The sequence below is a fragment of the Haliaeetus albicilla genome, chromosome 1 (assembly GCF_947461875.1).
Source record: "Haliaeetus albicilla chromosome 1, bHalAlb1.1, whole genome shotgun sequence".
NCBI classification, from domain to species: domain Eukaryota; kingdom Metazoa; phylum Chordata; class Aves; order Accipitriformes; family Accipitridae; genus Haliaeetus; species Haliaeetus albicilla.
In genome coordinates this window covers 24,702,746-24,719,652 of record NC_091483.1, presented here as the reverse complement: position 1 = coordinate 24,719,652, position 16,907 = coordinate 24,702,746, and the positions used below count along the sequence as shown (strand labels likewise).

General features: G+C 42.5%; 1 protein-coding gene across 2 annotated transcripts in view; it reads left to right on the top strand.

Annotated features, from left to right (window-relative positions):
- Positions 1-1,786: 1,786 nt before the first annotated feature.
- Positions 1,787-16,907, top strand: part of CENPC (centromere protein C) — a 32,543-nt gene continuing 17,422 nt past the window's right edge. The window contains exons 1-11 of one of the 2 annotated variants that reach the window (XM_069782282.1): positions 1,787-1,924; positions 4,241-4,287; positions 5,494-5,555; positions 5,887-5,984; positions 7,063-7,153; positions 7,258-7,465; positions 11,580-11,780; positions 12,398-12,774; positions 13,437-14,280; positions 14,911-14,949; positions 16,187-16,260. In XM_069782282.1, coding sequence (XP_069638383.1) covers positions 1,853-1,924; positions 4,241-4,287; positions 5,494-5,555; positions 5,887-5,984; positions 7,063-7,153; positions 7,258-7,465; positions 11,580-11,780; positions 12,398-12,774; positions 13,437-14,280; positions 14,911-14,949; positions 16,187-16,260 — 2,113 coding nt within the window. In that variant the 5' untranslated portion in view covers positions 1,787-1,852. Of the gene's footprint in view, positions 1,925-4,240; positions 4,288-5,493; positions 5,556-5,886; positions 5,985-7,062; positions 7,180-7,257; positions 7,466-11,579; positions 11,781-12,397; positions 12,775-13,436; positions 14,281-14,910; positions 14,950-16,186; positions 16,261-16,907 lie in introns of those variants that run through there. The other variant, XM_069782275.1, reaches the window with a different exon arrangement.

The window sequence follows — 16,907 nt, the reverse complement described above, 5'->3', positions numbered from 1 at the left end:
GTCTCTTCTGTCAGGTGGCTGGAGATAGGATGAGAGGAAATGACCTGAAGTTGTGGCAGGGGAGGTTTAAATTGGATATTAGGAAAAATTTCTTTACTGAAAGTGTTGTCAGGCATTGGAACAGGCTGCCCAGGGAAGTGGTTGAGTCACCATCCCTGGAGGTATTCAAAAAGCAAGTAGATGGGGTACTCCAGAACATGGTTTAGTGGGCATGGATTATGGTTGGACTCAATGATCTTGCAGAACATGGTTTAGTGGGCATGGATGATGGTTGGACTCAATGATCTTGAAGATCTTTTCCAACCTAAACGATTCTATGATTCTATGTAGGAGGATGACTTTCATTGTGAAAGAGCTAATATAGCAAAGCCTTTAAAGAAATTGTGAAGGGAAGTGGTAGTTCAGGAATGAAGTGTTGGTCCTGATGAAATGAGGGGTGAAACTCCCATCAATTTCACAGAACCATGATGTTTAACTTAGTTGCTGGCCTTCCCCTTAGCGGTCAGAAAGAATAGGGATGAAAAGACTTGGTGTTTCAATGGTGGTGGCTACCAAATGCAAAGCAAACATCATTTTAAAAAAAAAAAGGCTTGTTTTTTGTTGAACATCTTTATGGCCTTTTCTGTTTCTCAGCTGTGTGTCGGTGTAAGACGAGTACATAATTAGCTGGTAAGGTGATCTATGATAGATCAGATAGCTGCCAACCAACTCTAGCAGAAGAAGAGTTCGGTCCTGCATGTGAAAGTAAATACTCCATGTCATCTCTAAAAATGGCTGGGGACAGGTACATGTTCTCAGATTTTGGCTAATTTGCAGATTTTTGTACATGTTCTCTATTGATTGTGCTTAAATGGCAGAATTTGTCTTTGCTGTTGAACATTGCAGAAAAGCTAATGACCATGGGTACCTGCACCTTTGCTTTGCAAGGCTGATGACGACAAGCCAGCACTTAGTCCACTGTTTGCCAGTGTGTGATAAAAAGCATCATTTAAAATAATATTTTTGGGCTGTCTTTTGCAGATACTGTAAGATATTGTGGATATGTTATGTTCTCAAGCAGTTGTTTTTGCTCATTGTTGAGTTCTTCACTAATTCTTCTCCAGGTTGTTTAGCCTGCAGAAAAGGAGGCTGAGGGGAGACCTTATCGCTCTCTACAACTACCTGAAAGGAGGTTGTAGCGAGGCGGGTGTCCGTCTTTTCTCCCAAGTTACAAGTGATAGGAGGAGAGGAAACGGCCTCAAGTTGTGCCAGGGGAGGTTTAGACTGGATATTGGGGAAAATTTCTTCACTGAAGGGGTTGTCAGGCATTGGAACAGGCTGCCCAGGGAAGTGGTTGAGTCACCATCCCTGGAGGTATTTAAAAGACATGTAGATGTGGCACTTAAGGCCATGATTTAGTGGTGGACTTGGCAGTGTTAGCTTTACAGTTAGACTCGTTGATCTTAAAGGTCTTTTCCAGCCTAAATGATTCTATGATTCTAATGTTTTAAAGAAAAAACTGCGACCCGCTGTGGTGACTGTAGGTGTAGCGTTTAGAAAAGCGAGGATTTGAACTGGCGTTTCTCACGAGGCAAAAAAAGAACAGCACTACCGCCCTCCGCCTCTCCTCAGGGAAGGAAAGGTGCTCTGAGGGGTGAAGCGCGGGGGGGGGAGGGGGGGTGGAAGAGCCGCTGCCTCTTGCGCAGGCGCGACAACGGCCCGCCGCGTTCGCGCGAACCGAAGCAACCTCCCTCGCTGGCGCGCGGCGGCCGCCGACCAATGGCGGGGGGGAAAGGGGGCGTGGCCGGTGCGCTGCTGGTGCGCAGCGGGAAGGCGCCCGAAGTTTGAAAGCGGCGGGAGGTTCGCCGGGGCGATGGCTCGGCCGGGTCCCGCGGCCGCGGTGTTTTCGGCCTCGTCGCGGCGGCCTGGGATGGCGGAGGCTTTGGTGAGAGAGCGCGAAGCGGCGGCGAGGGGGGAAGGGGGGGCGGCTGTGGGGGGCAGTGGCCGTTCCCTTCCGTAACAGTGGCGGCGCGGCCTTCTCCTCACTGCGCTCCTGAGGGGCGGGCCCGTCCTTTCGAGCCTGAGGGCGCGGTGGGGCTCTGCGCGTTACCCGCTTCCGCCCGAGAAGAGCGGGGCGGGGGTTAGTGCTCTGCCCTCCTCCCTCTTGGCGCCGGTTGCTGGCACAAGCGCTTCTGTTCTGAGGGCTTGTCTGTTGGGACCCCCGTTTCCCTTAGGCTGCCTGCAGCTGCGCCTGTCGCTCGTCTCTGGAGACCTTCCTTTCACCGGTTAGCGTGTAAAGAACCAGCGACTCTTGTCTAGACATGCTAGAGTGTGGTGGGTTGACCCTGGCTGGAGGCTGGGTGCCCACCAAAGCCTCTCTATCACTCCCCCTCCTCAGCTGGACAGGGGGGAGAAAATACAACAAAAGGCTCGTGGGTCAAGGTAAGGACAGTTTAATAAAGTGAAAGCAAAGGTCGCGCACAAAAGCAAAGAAAAACAAATGATGTTATTCTCTACTTCCCATCAGCAGGCGATATCTAGCCACTTCCTGGGAAGCAGGGCTTCACTATGCGTAGTGGTTGCTCCTAAAGACAAAAATGCCCCCCTTCCGTCTCCTTTTACTTAGCTTTTATATCTGAGCTGATGTCATATGGTATGGAATATCTATTTGGTTAGTTTAGGTCAGCTGTCCTGGTTATGTCCCCTCCCAAGATCTTGCCCAGCCCCAGCCTACCATTGAGGGGGGACTAAACATTGGAGAGACAGCCTTGATGCTGTGCCAGCACTGCTCAGCAGTAGCCAAAACACTGGTGTGTTATTAACGCCTTTCTAGCTACTGATGCAGAGCACAGCGCTATGAGCGAGGGCTGCTATGGGGAGAATAAACTCCATCTCAGCCAGACCCAATACATAGAGACATACTATTCTTCTTCCTACCGTTGTCTGTCAGCAGTACACAGGGAGTTTAAGTTTTAAACGCTCATTATCTGTAGTGGGGTATGAACATAACGATAAACTGTTATAAGCTCTTCTAGATCCGTTGCAGGAATTTTTAATTTTCTTATACAAAAGGTTGCTTGTCAGTTGATTGTACTGCACGCTGCTGCAAGTGGAAGAAGTTTAAGCCTGAGAGACTGAGTTGCTGTGGAGTATGGCTCTGCACTGTTTCTGAAGTGATGACTTTTGGTCAGTCGTTTTCCCATGCGACCTAGAGCTTCTTCCTGCCATTTTAAGTTGATGTTGAAAATTTGCAGTGCAATAAATCCTTAAGTGGTTTTGGTTATTTTAATTGCCAGAAGTAATATTCAAAGAGGAATCACAAAGAAGTACAAAGTAATGTCAGTATGGCAAACTTAGGAAAAATGTGCTGAATTCTTTTGTATTAGGACTAGATAATCTCCATACTGCACATACACTTTCCGGTTTACACAAGTGAGGAAGAGGTCGTAATTGTTTTTCAGCTAAACAGGTAGAATTTTTTTGAGACATTTTCTTGTCACATTGGTGAAAAACTGCACTCTGCTTAGCTCTTCATTTTTTCTTGACTTGTCCTTCCTGTTTTTATCCTCTACAGTCTTTGTTCCCAGCTCAGTAGGCTGTATTTCATTTGTTGGCCTGGAAAGTAACACTGATAATATACTGTCATTTGAGTTATTACTACTGTAGTTGTGCTAATAGATGACTGGAGTCATGTCTGCTATATGAATGACTTTGATTATACGCGGGGTTCAAGTATATGAAGAAGTGCTGGGACTTAACTGAGAGTTTTACTATGGAACAGCTGGTGTCCTCTCACTGCCTGTCAATGAGGTCTCGCCTGTGATAAACACAGGGTAAGAATCTCCATGTGAGCAGTTCTCAGAGCAGCAGATGTGTCATAAGGTTATGTCCTAGCTTGCTTTGTGGTAGTTCATTCATTCTTCTTACTTCAAAGATTGTATCTATAGTCATCACAGAAATGTTAAGTAAATCCTTAGGTTCTCTGATTACTGTCATGTAAGTTTCTTACAAGTCTCTCTGACTTTAAATGCAACAGATGCTTGACGATTCTTGAGGAAAGCTGAATTTCTGGCAGTTGTCACAGGGGTTGTAGCTACTTGGCATTCTAAGAAAAACAGGGCTGCAGTAACTCCCACTAGTTTCCGATGGATCGAGAATCCTCGAGACTTGCTTACATGAGAAACAGGAGGTTGGTCACTTATTTGTTTTTCTGTCGAATGTTACGAGTGCTTAGTAAAAATTGATTCTTATTTCTTCACAGAATCATTTTAAAAAAGAGTACAGAGCAAGATTCTGCCATGGAGGAGGGTAATTTACATTTAAAATTTTATTCTCAAATACAATTGTTTGGAGAACTTATGTTGATTTTTGTCCAAGAGCTTAATGTCAGAGCTATTGGGTGTATCTTATTAAACTGATCATATGATGTTTCACAAACTTATTGTATTTCTTAGCAGTGGGGGGAGCAAATTGTGCAGGGGGTGGGGGGCTGTGACAAAGCACCAAGGATTTCCTTTTAATTCCTCTGCTGAGGCAGCAGAACTGTGGTGTAGCTATACCTAAGCTACCCCTAACTAGGCTACCTGAGCACAGAAGCAGTAGTCTGTGCAAATATTTTACCTTTCGAGAGGTAGAGAAATGAAGCCCATACAGAGTTCTAGCTTATTTGGCCCTTGCTGGTAAATGTTAGAGGTGAGTTTGAGTATTGGCAGTGCTGTAGCTTTCTTTAAAGGCATGTCAGTAGTCTGTGAGCTTTTTGTTACTGGAATCCATTTTTAGACATGCATTTCATGAGCTTACCAAATCTACCGAAATACCTGTTTTTAAAGGCATATAATAATCATTATGGGGGAAATACTCCATGGCTTTTCCCTTGTTATCTTGGTTTTGATCAACGTGGTCTGGCTAGTGGATCACTTCTGCCATTTTCATTTGTCCTGGGGAGGTTTGAAGTAGTAATCCAAGCAGCTGAGCCATTCGCTTGCTTACAAATTTGATACCTCAAGCCAATTCTTGCTGCTAAAACTTTTGTAGAAGCACAAAATAACTGTGGATAAGTGGTAGAAAGAGAAGCAGAGGGTTGAATACTTGTATGAAGGGATAGGTGTGCAGCCTATACATTTCATTTCTGGGCCTGCTGAGACTGGGTCATTGTGCAGGCAACATTACTTGAGGGCTGATTTTTTTAAAAATTTATTTATTTCAAGCGAGAATTTCTATTCATCCCAAAGCTGTTTTACCTGAGAACTGTTGTAGTGGTTGTATGTTTTCTTTTATGTAAAAAGATTTTTTCAATCTCATCATATTCTGTGATAGTGGGGCTTTTTCTCCTGGAATCCTTATTTAGACAAGTTTTTTTGCAGATATCTCTGTATGGAAATGGTAGGTAAAATATATTGAAGTGGGGACTAGTGGAAATAATTTAAAATATTAAGAACTTTACTACTTTTATATTGCTGGGATAGGAACACTTAGTATTTTTGATTTAAATTTTTTTTTCCCCTTTTTTTCTAGAAATAAGATTGATGTACAGCCAGGTCAAAACGTACTGACAGTCATACAGGATTGTTTCGAAAGTAAGCTTTTATTTGGTGTTTTGCTTAATTTGCTGGTTAAAGGAAAAAAATAATTTCTTCCTTGTATTATATTTAGTGGTAAATAAATAGAAATAAAAAACAGAGATAAAATGGATAAAAGTAAAGTCTTTTTCACGGTCTTTAAAAGCACCCCAATCCCAGATGCTTAAAACTGTGTCTTAGCTGTCTTATGAAGGTAATCTTTCTCCCCAGTAGGTGGTTTCTTTCTTGTTTGGATTTACGTGACCTTGATGAGCCATAGCAACTTGTTAAAATAAATGAAACCTGGACAATTCCAAGAATCTCTTATTTATAGTTTTTTTCTTTATAGGTTGTAGCAGTGATCTTGAAATAAGCTCTCCAAGTGCAACCTGTTGCTCAACTCCTATTGTCAAAAATGAGAAGAGGACTTCAGTACAGAGCCAAAGGGTAAGTTAGTTATGGCAGTGTCACAACATAGCATTGGGTACAGTTTCACTTGGGTATAAGTTTAGCTCTGTAGGATTTAGTTCTGTATGAGTGTTGAATGAATAAGCTCCATATATCACTTGTATTAGTATATAGGCTGTAATTTAACCTTCTGTAATAGTTGCTGGTAATGTTTTTTTCTTAGTTTGTTGTGCTCTAATAGTAAATATTCTATAACTAGATTTATTTAACAGATTATTTTCTTGGGTTTTTGCTAATATAAGCTTTTTCAGCTTTTTGTACAGGATAGTTAAATTTCTCATGGTCTCAGGTTGAAGCATGCTGCCTCATAACTGGTAGTGGGTATGGCTGTCTCAGACTCCACTGGGGTTGGTTTCTGTCACTTTGCCAGATATATGGACACAGTTCTTCCGATGGATAGTGAAATTGAAAGATGATTCTTGTATAAAAGCAGCTTGTCAACTCCTGATAAAGTTATCTGTACTATAAGTTTGTGCATCTGTAACTTTGTTGAAGAGTAGAAGCAAGTTGAAGGACTTGTTAATGTGCTGTCTGAGAGAATGATGCCAATAATCTAGTTTGTATATTTAGTTTTAATATTTTGATTCTAGTAGTTTTTTGTAAAACTAGGAGATTTTATTAATGGCGGTGTTGAGAACAGACATCCTTTATAATGGTGTTTGTTTACTTCAGTCTGATGTTAGAATACTGTATAACCTCAAAGTGATTCTTGCAAAACCTCAGCCTGACTTAATTAAGGTGAATTAAATTGTTTAAATTAATTCATTCTAATGAAAAGAGTAAATAGCTTGCCTGTGGACTAGCAGGATGTCTGTTCAAAGCTGCAAATTGGTATTTACTGTACACACTGTTCTACCTGTTGTTTGAAATTCACAGTTTTAGAAAGTCTTAAGTGATAGAAAATTGAAGTGTTTAGTTAAAATAGAACTGTGCTTCAAATGAGTAAGAATTAAGGGAAGGAAATTATATTGTGTTCTGTAGAAATTTATATTCCTGTCAAAATACCGTTGCTTTACCAAATATTTTACTTTGTCTCATTTGTTATCAACTATAACAGCCAAAGGCAAGGTTAACTAACTCTGTGAAAAGAGCCTGTAATTCTGCAGAGTCCTTACCTGCATCACCACTGAAACCAGTGAGCAGCAAAGGTTGGTAGCACTATTATTGAATTAAGGTTTTTTTGGGTAACTGTTTTTGGGGATTTTGTAAGGTTTTGAGTAGAAGAATTAAACCTGTTCTATATATATGGCAGGATGGTCACCTCTGAAGCCTGCAATACATGATCACGTAGCTGATTCTGAAAAACCAAAGTCTCCTGTGTCTGAAAGAGAAACAAATAATATGTTAAAAGATGTTGAAGCACTGTGCAAAAGTCCTGCCGCATCTTTGGATTCTGAGGATGATTATGGGGCTATTGGATCACCTCTTCTTCTGGAGGAAGCAAAAAGGTCTGTGCATATGTAAGTAGAGCTGAATGTGGTGGTGGTGGTGTCGTGTCCCCGGCCCCCCAGGCCCCTTATGGTAAATTAACACGGTGGTTTCAATCATTTATGAGTTTAGATTGTGAACTCATAATCCTAAGTTTTTCAGAAAATTTCTGTATCTGGGTTTAGAAAGGGCAAAACTGTTTTTTATTAAATATTCTACTTAGACCATAGGACTCGCTTTGAGAAACCTAGTCTGCTGGGGGCTGATGGGGCTCATCTGTCAGAGAAGAGGAGGACCATCTTTGGTCATAGGCTTGCTAAACTGGTGAAGAGGGCTTTAAACTAAAGTTGCTGGGGCAGTGGAACCTCAGTCCATCCCACTGCTACCACTTTGATGCCAGTGCGAGCAATAGGTGCCCAGAGCCTGGAGAGGGATCACAGGTCAGCAGGAGAGCCCCTGAAGAGCAGCACAGAGGAATTCCAGCCACTCCAGCCAGTAAGTCAGCTTTATTGGGGGCCCAGCTTAAATGCCTCTATGCAAATGCACGTAGCACAGGGAATAAACAAGAGGAGTTAGAGATGTGTGCATGCCTGCAGGGCTATGATCTTACTGGCATCACAGAGATGTGGTGGGATGGCTCCTATGACTGGAGTGTTGGAATGGAAGGATATAGGAAGGACAGGCAGGGGAGATGAGGAGGGAGTGTTGCCCTTGATGTCAGTGACCAGCTGGAGCGCATGGAGCTCTGCCTGGGAATGGATGAGGAGCCAACGGAGAGCTTATGGGTCAGGATTAAAGGGAGGGCAGGGACAGGTGACATAGTGGGAGTCTGCAACAAGCCACCTGACTAGGAAGACCAAGCAGATGAGGCCCTCCATAGACAGGTAGGAGCAGCCTCACGTTCACAAGCCCTGGTCCTCATGGGGGACTTCATCCACCCCGATAACTGTTGGAAGGACAACACAGCAGGGCATAAACAGTCCAGGAGGTTCCTGGAATGCATTGATGACAACTTACTTCTCCAAGTGATAGAGGAGCCAACAAGGAGAGGTGCTATGCTGGACCTTGTTCTCACCAACAAGGAGGGGCTGGTGGGGAATGTGAAGCTCAAGGGCAGCCTTGGCTGCAGCGACCATGAAATGGTGGAATTCAAGCTCCTTTAGGCAGAGAGGAGGGTGCACAGCAAGCTTGCTATCCTGGACTTGGGGCCTGGAGCACAAGTCTTAGGAGGAGCGGCTGAGGGAACTGGGGTTGTTTAGTCTGGAGAAAAGAAGGCTGAGGGGAAACCTTGTTGCTCTCTACAACTACCTGAAAGGAGGTTGTAGTGAGGTGGGTGCTGGTCTCTTCTGTCAGGTGGCTGGAGATAGGATGAGAGGAAATGACCTGAAGTTGTGGCAGGGGAGGTTTAGATTGGATATTAGGAAAAATTTCTTTACCGAAAGTGTTGTCAGGCATTGGAACAGGCTGCCCAGGGAAGTGGTTGAGTCACCATCCCTGGAGGTATTCAAAAAACATGTAGACAGGGCACTTCAGGATGTGGTTTAGTGGGCATGGTTGATGGCTGGACTCGATCTTAAGTGTCTTTTCCAAACTAAACGATTCTATGACCAGGAGAGCAGACTTTGGCCTCTTCAGGGATCTGCTGCTTAGAGTACCATGGGATAAAGCCCTGGAGGGAAGAGGGGCCACAAAAAAGCTGGTTAATATTCAAGGAACCCTCCTCCAAGCTCAGGAGCAATGCATTCCAACAAAGAGGAAGTCAGGTAAAAACGCCAGGAGGCCTGCATGGATGAACAAGGAGCTCCTGGACAAACTCACACAAAAGGGAAGCCTATAGAGGGTGGAAGCAAGAACAGGTAGCCTGGGAGGAATACAGAGAAATTGTCCGAGCAGCCAGGGATCAGGTTAGGAAAGCTAAAGCCCTGATAGTATGTTCAGCCTGGAGAAGAGAAGGCTCTGGTGAGACTTTGTGGTAGCCTTCCAGTACCTAGAAGGGGCCTACAAGAAAGCCAGGGAGGGACTTTTTACAAGGGCATGTATTGATAGGAGAAGGGGTAATGGCTTTAAACTGAAAGAGGGTATATTCAGACTAGGTGTAAGGAAGAAGTTCTTCACTGCGAGGGTGGTGAGGCACTGGAACAGGTTGCGCACAGAGGCTGTGGATGCCCCATCCCTGGTGTCCCTGCCCATAGCAGGGGGGTTGGAACTAGATGATCTTTAAGGTCCTTTCCAATGCAAACCATTCTATGATTCATTCTATGATTCTGGTGATAAGGGTTGATTCCCAAACGTGCAGTACACAAGTGCAGGAAGCCTATTAGAATAGATTTGACCTACTTTTTTTCAGGAAAGTGCTCTAAATTATCAGCTTCTCAGTCTAGACTTATTCAGTGAGTCCTATTGACAGTGTTTACCTTAAAAGCTAACAAAAAATTTGATAAAGCAGAGATGAGCAGTCATTGTTCCTCTTGCTCTGAATATACAAATGTTTTATACAGAGTAGAACAACTTTAGTTGTGATCATTATCTCCTCTTTGGAAAACTTGAAGCCCAGGTGTAATAGTGGCCAGTGGTCCCAGCCACAGTTCTTTCCTGGAGGACCGAATCTCCGGGGTAGATCATAGAGAGGGACTGACACTGATCCCACTGACTCCCATTGATGGAGTGAGATTGGGAAGAGAGTGCACCTAAGGTCTGGGAAGCCTGACAATTTCTTGTGGTGGGTTAACCCTGGCTGGACGCCAGGTGCCCACCAAAGCCGTTCTATCACTCCCCCTCCTCAACTGGACAGGGGAGAGAGAATGTAACAAAGAGCTTGTGGGTCGAGATAAGGACAGGAGAGATCACTCACCAATTACCATCACGGGCAAAACAGACTCAGCTTGGGGAAAACTAACTCAATTTATTACAAATCAACCAGAGTAGGGTAATGAGAAATAAAACCAAATCTCAGAACACCTTCCCTCCACCTCTCCCTTCTTCCCGGGCACAACTTCACTCCTGGATTCTCTACCAACCCCCCCCAGCAGCACAGGGGAACAGGGATGGGGTTTACGGTCAGTTCATCACACGTTATTTTCTGCCGCTGCATCCTCCTCAGGGGGAGGACTCATCACACTCTTCCCCTGCTCCAGCGTGGGGTCCCTCCCACAGGAGACAGTCCTCCACAAACTTCTCCAACATGGGTCCTTCCCACAGGCTGCAGTTCTTCACGAACTGCTCCAGCATGGGTCCTTTCCACGGCGTGCAGTCCTTCAGGAGCACACTGCTCCAGTGTGTGTCCCCCACAGAGTCACAAGTCCTGCCAGAAAACTTGCTCTGTGGGCTCCTCTCTCCACAGATCCGCAGGTCCTGCCAGGAGCCTGCTCCAGCGTGGGGTTCCCATGGGGTCACAGCCTCCTTCGGGAACCCACCTGCTCCAGCGTGGGGTCCTCCACGGGCTGCAGGTGGATATCTGCTCCACCGTGGACCTCCTTGGGCTGCAGGGGGACAGCCTGCCTCACCATGGTCTTCACCAGGGGCTGCAGGGGAATCTCTGCTCCAGTGCCTGGAGCACCTCCTCCCCCTCCTTCTTCACTGACCTTGGTGTTTGCAGAGTTGTTTCTTTTACATGTTCTCACTCCTCTCGCCAGCTGCCATTTTCCGTCTGTCCCAACTTTCTTTCCCTTCTTAAAAATGCTGTCACAGAGGTGTTGCCACTATCACTGATGGGCTTGGCCTTGGCCAGCGGCGGGTCCGTCTTAGAGCTGGCTGGTGTTGGCTCTCTCGAACACAGGGGAAGCTTCCACAGCTTCTTACAGAAGCCACTCCTGTAACCCCCCCGCTACAAAAACCTTGCCACACAAAGCCAATACATTTCTGAAGCTCATTCTCCTAAAATTAGGAATTTGTCTTGCTGAGCAGTCCTCACTTTGATCAAGCGTCATAAGATGACCCCATGTTGCCTCATTGATTTGGACACTTGCTACTGTGCTGGGAAATAGTACTGCTAACCTGCATTCCAGCAAATTACCAAATGGAAGCTCATTCATAAGAAGTGAGACACTGTCAGCAGGAGAAAATGAGAGCATCTGTCCATCCACATGATACTTTAATGTGCACTCAGGATTTAAAGCATCATATTTGAATGCTGTTTCTTATACATAGATTACATTTTGATGACCAAAATAATCCTGCTGCAGTGAAGAGCCACGTGGAAGTTGAAAATTTGGAAGGACCTCAGACTGGGAGAGATGAGCAGATTGTTCCTATACAAGGAAGAGTACATATCGCTACGTCTTCTGTACGGAAGGAGAAGTCTCTCTCTTCGGTCGTCTTAGCTGTAGCAACAGGAATGCTTGGAAAAAGGTTTGTTTTGAGGCTTAATATGGAACATAATTTGCTAGTAAAATAACCCAGTCCTGAGTATTGGAGCAATGTTCTTTTACCTATAATGATGGTCTGGGAGAATATTTTGGGATAGTCCAACATTACTGAAAAATGCCACTTGAGATGGGCGTCGAATAGTTGTTTCAAAGTTTTGTGCTGTTAGGATTTAACAGTGCTGTTGCTTTTGTCTGCCAGTAAAATAGTATGTAGCTGTTGAGTAGTGTTTCACATTGAGGCTGACATGTTTTGATAGGTAGGTTGGAAGATTTAGGAAAACCTTATGTGATTCTGAAGTTAGCAGTGATCAAGCAGTCTTTTTCAGAGCTAATATGGAGCTGACTGGTATTTAACCAGGAAGATGACTATCCAGCATCTGAGAAATAATGAGGTATGAATATGAGGCCAAAGCAAGGAGAAGCAGGCCTTGTGCTATTTTTGGAAGCTAAAGGGCAATGAATTATGAACTTTGTAATAATTGTTCTGAGGAATGTCCTGTGGCGTGTTTAGGTATTCTGGAGTCACCACTAGATTTGCAAGATTGAAAGTCAATTTCCCCCCCCCAAATGATGTGAATACTTTGTCCCTCCTTTCTTTAGGTGTTCAGCCTCAATGTCACCGCCGTTACCTCTTCCTGTGAAAGATCAAGATATAGAAATAGAAAATGAATGTGAATTTTTAATTGATGAATCAGATGGTGTACCTTTTAATTCTTTTTCAATACCCCATAAGAACAAACAATCAAAAAAAGATAGCTTTGCAATTCCTGTTTCTAAATCTCAGTCATCTGAAAAGGAGAAGACAGAGAGTAAGAAAGGCAAGAACAGAAAAATACAGCTTGAAGCACTTACTACACAGAAAATGGATGATTTGGATGTCAGAGTACATGACTTCAAAGGAACATCAGGAACAGATCCAGTCTCTAACAGTGAAGGAAAGGTCCTTAAGTCTCAAAGGCAAAAGAGTACTCATATGGGTAAGTTATTTAATAGGTCTTCAGACTTCTCCTTCCAGGTCATATTACTGATTTTTTTTGTGGTGGTTTATTGGGAAATATGGATAATGTAGATGAGAGACATTAATGGATTCCTAATTGATGTTTCAGTTGCACAGTTAGGTTTGGGTGTATACAAGTCAGTGTGGGACAGTGTCTTCACTTCCCCCCCCCCCCCCCCAGCCCTTCCTGTTAGGACATTAAAAATTAAGTTAGCAGTGTTGCCTTTTCTTATGAGCAGACAAAGAAGGTAGGTACCCACAAGCTTTTGCCCCTCTCTGTAGAAAGGAGGTTAAGGTATGTGCTTTGAACTGGAGGGAATCAGTTTTTAGGAATTATTTGAGAAGAGTTTTGTAGCAGGTAGCACTGAAAACTGGAAAGCAGATTGAATGTAACATTTCTGCCCTTTTTTTTTTCTGCTAGGAAATACTGGAAGTACACCAAAAATTCTGTTTTGAATTTTTTCGTATACTATAGATAGAGAAAGCCTTCTTTTAACCATCAGGGAAAAATCTGGTTTTGTGATACTTTTTTTTTTTTTCCCCTTGATTCCTTGATTTATTTTTATATGTTCAGATGTCAACATATATCTTCAGGTTTAATGAGAAAAGATATTAATGTCTAAGTGTTTTGTGTATTGATAGGAAAGACTAAAAAGCATGCACTTAGGCAAGGCTCTTCAAACCAGAAAAAGGACACGTCCGGGAAACCAGAAGGCAAAGAAATGGTGTTGTCATGGTCTAGATTGGAAACAGAAGCATCTGATGCAGAACAACATAAAACAAGGGTGATGCCAAGTGATGATTTGCCTATGCCTTCAGCTGGGCATCAGCAAGAGCAGACTCTGTCTCCAAAAAAGAATCTCAAGTCTTCCAAGTATGTACAGTCGGCTTCAAAAGCTTCTCAGCGATTAGTTCACAAGAAACAAACTGCTAAGCAGAAGCTTCCAGAAGTGTCTAAGAGACTGGCAGAAAGTCCGAGGAAGAAGCTTAAAAAATCTGGCAAGAAAAGTAGTAATAAAAAGCCTCAGTTACAAAGAGAAGGGAGTTCTGACAGTGAACCTGATGAAGAAGAGCTTGAACGAGAGCCCGTAAAATTGAATGAAGTGTTTACCTCGCCCCTGCATCAGAAATTACAGACTTCTGTGATTCACGAGTTGGCTAAGTTTGAAACGCCTGAAAAAGGATTGCACACATTGGAGTCACTTTATGATGCAAATAACAAAACTCCTGTAAAAGCACTACAGCATCTCATAGACAGTGTGAAGAATGCTGAAAAGAAACAATTGTCAGCTAAGTCTTCAGGGAAGATGCCCGAAAAGATGCATTACAGAGCCGGTAAAGGTGTTTGCTCAAACCCTGAGGACACTGAGTCTCAAATGGATTCTGACAGCTTTTCTGTACAGGACACAGCAAGAAAAAAACAGAAGTTATCAGATGTGAAAATAAAGAGTAACAAAAGAAAACGTAACATGCAACATGGACTACGGTAAGGTTTGTATGTTATTCCTTACAAGTGTGGTGTAACTTGGTAGATAATTAAACACATCTTGTTAACTTTTAAGCAGTAATGGCCTAATTGAACTATGTGACAGTTTCAGACTCGTTGAATAGCTAATAGAGAAACCAAGTGGTGTAATCAACATCCTGTTCTCAAAGGTGCATGCCAAGTCTAGTGTCTGGTTGTACATAAGGAAACTTGCGCTGGAATTTTTAAAGTCTTCTTTTGAGACTTGTGTAGCAGATCCAGTTTAAAAACAAAAAAAAAGAAGAAAAAAAAAAGTCACATATGAGCACACAACCCCACCACCCATAGAATAACTTCACTGTCAGGTTTGTTGCTTTGTTTATAAATTGAGAAAATACAGTGTTTAATTCTTAAGCTATATTTATTTTTGTGGAAGTAACTTTACTAATGATTGGTAATCAAAAGAGGAAGTTTCTTTAACCAGTCTAATTGAGTTTTTAATCGCTGTTCCTTGCATTGCTTTTTAAAATTTTTTTTAAAAATGTCTTTTTTTTATGGTTCTGTTCGGTACATAAAATTATTGACCTACAGGTTCCTTTCAGTAAGTAAAATTGACAACAATAAATGTGATGGTAATTTTTTCTTTTCTAGAGAATACGTTGCAGCTGAGAAGGCTACAAGTTGTGAAAGGTAATTTCCTGAGTTGTCTGTAAAACTTGCATTTAATCCCACTTGTGCTCCACTGAGACAGAACAGCTCTTTGGTACTACTACTGTGTTCTGTCTTCTACTAGCAAAGAACCTAATAGAAAAGGGATCGCAATTCATGCCTGAGGTGTTTAAATACCATGCTAACACATAATACAGTTAATAAACTAATAAAATTCTTCTTCCTGTCATGAATAAGGGGTCATAGTAAGTTTCTTGCCTTTGGGGATTTTTTTCCTTTGAGGCTTCCTTCCACAGTAGTGTGTGATTTTTGAACAGAAATACCAGTGCTACTAGAACTAGGAACAACTGTACTAATAAAGTTGCTGTTAAATAGGGTATAGAACTGTATCTACAATCCAAACTTTTGTTTGTGCACAATAGATATGCACACATCTTCTTCATGGGATGGGAACTTAATAACAAAGCACACAGGAGTGGCAGTCTGTGAATTGATTAAATTGTTATGTCGTAATTCTACTGAAAAGTTTTATAATGAGCCTACTGCTGAATTAATTGGACAAATTTATAGTGTAGGTTTGCTAATCCAGCACTGAAATGCATCTTTTGGAGTTCAGGTGGATCACAGCTGAACTTCATTGGCACAGTAAAAGCAGTGAAGCACAGCGACAGATGGGTGAAGGAGGAAAGGTTAGGGGTACTAATGCTAAGGCTGTACGAGAAGTCTTGTTATAAGTGATTTGATTGCTAGAGAATCTCTGGTAGAGTTACATACATGTTAATTAATGTCATTTTATGACAGAATACGTATTATAAATTACAATTACAAACTATTTTACTGTCCTTTCCTTACAGTATGCAAAACATTTCTTTAAAGTACTTCTATAATCATGGTCTATGGAAAATTGTTTGAAAGGTAATGCTACAAAGGAGAGGAGAAGGTCTCTTTCTTCTGGAAGGGAGAAAAAAGAAAAAGAAGTCACAAGATTTTTTAGCAAACCTGTTTAGAGAGAAGGTGTGAACACTAGTTTGTCTGCCTGATGACCAAGTAGAGGAGCAATTGATGAATTTCAGACCTATGGTTCCTAACTAGCAGTTATTTGCTTCAGTGTCTAATTGGTACAGACAGATGTTTAGAAGGAAAAAACCCCACCCCACATGATCTGAAAAACACCTTAAATTTACTATTCTTGGTGGTGTTGTAATGTTCCTTTGACATTTAACGTATTCAAGCAGGTGTATTTTTTTTTCCTTTGAAGTGGGCCTGCTCTAGAACATGGTGATAAATCTGCTTCCAGAATTAAGTCTTGGGAACAGGATACTACATCTTCAGGTAATGTTTAAAGTTGCTGTTTTCTTGCATTTTATGTATAAGCTTCTTATAAGCTGTAATTGATGGTACAGTAATTTCTGTTGTATTCTGCTTGTCCAGAATAAGAAATGCAGATTATATTGGCTGTAGTCACTTTTCTGCCCAAGTAGGTGATACACTATGCCAGCTGTACATTGTGTTAGCTTTGGAAGGACAAGCACTATATCGTTTGGCATCAAGCCTACCAGGATAAAGTTACCCTTCCAAAATACTTTGAACAAATTTTTTAGCCTCGGTTTGTACCAGTCTGATGTGTTGCCATGTGATGGTACTATATACGATCACTTCAGGCCACCCTAGACCAAATTGTGCAGCCTTATGGAATTGTGGCCTGTTTGCCTAAAAATATTTTGGTTTCAAGTTTCCCTACACAAGTTGCACATATTGTCATAATGAATATGAGCCCTGGGGATAGATGGTCTTTTCGTTAGTGTTTTAGAGCCAGTTGTGAATGTTATTAGTTCATGCAATGCTTTCTTCAGAGACCTAAGTTTTGTGGGTGTTCTGGTAAGAAGTTTGTTCTAAAGTTGAGCTTGGGTGGTATAAAGCTGAATGACCTTGCACTTTGATCAATAAAATTATATGTATAGTTATGTTTACTTGAATGT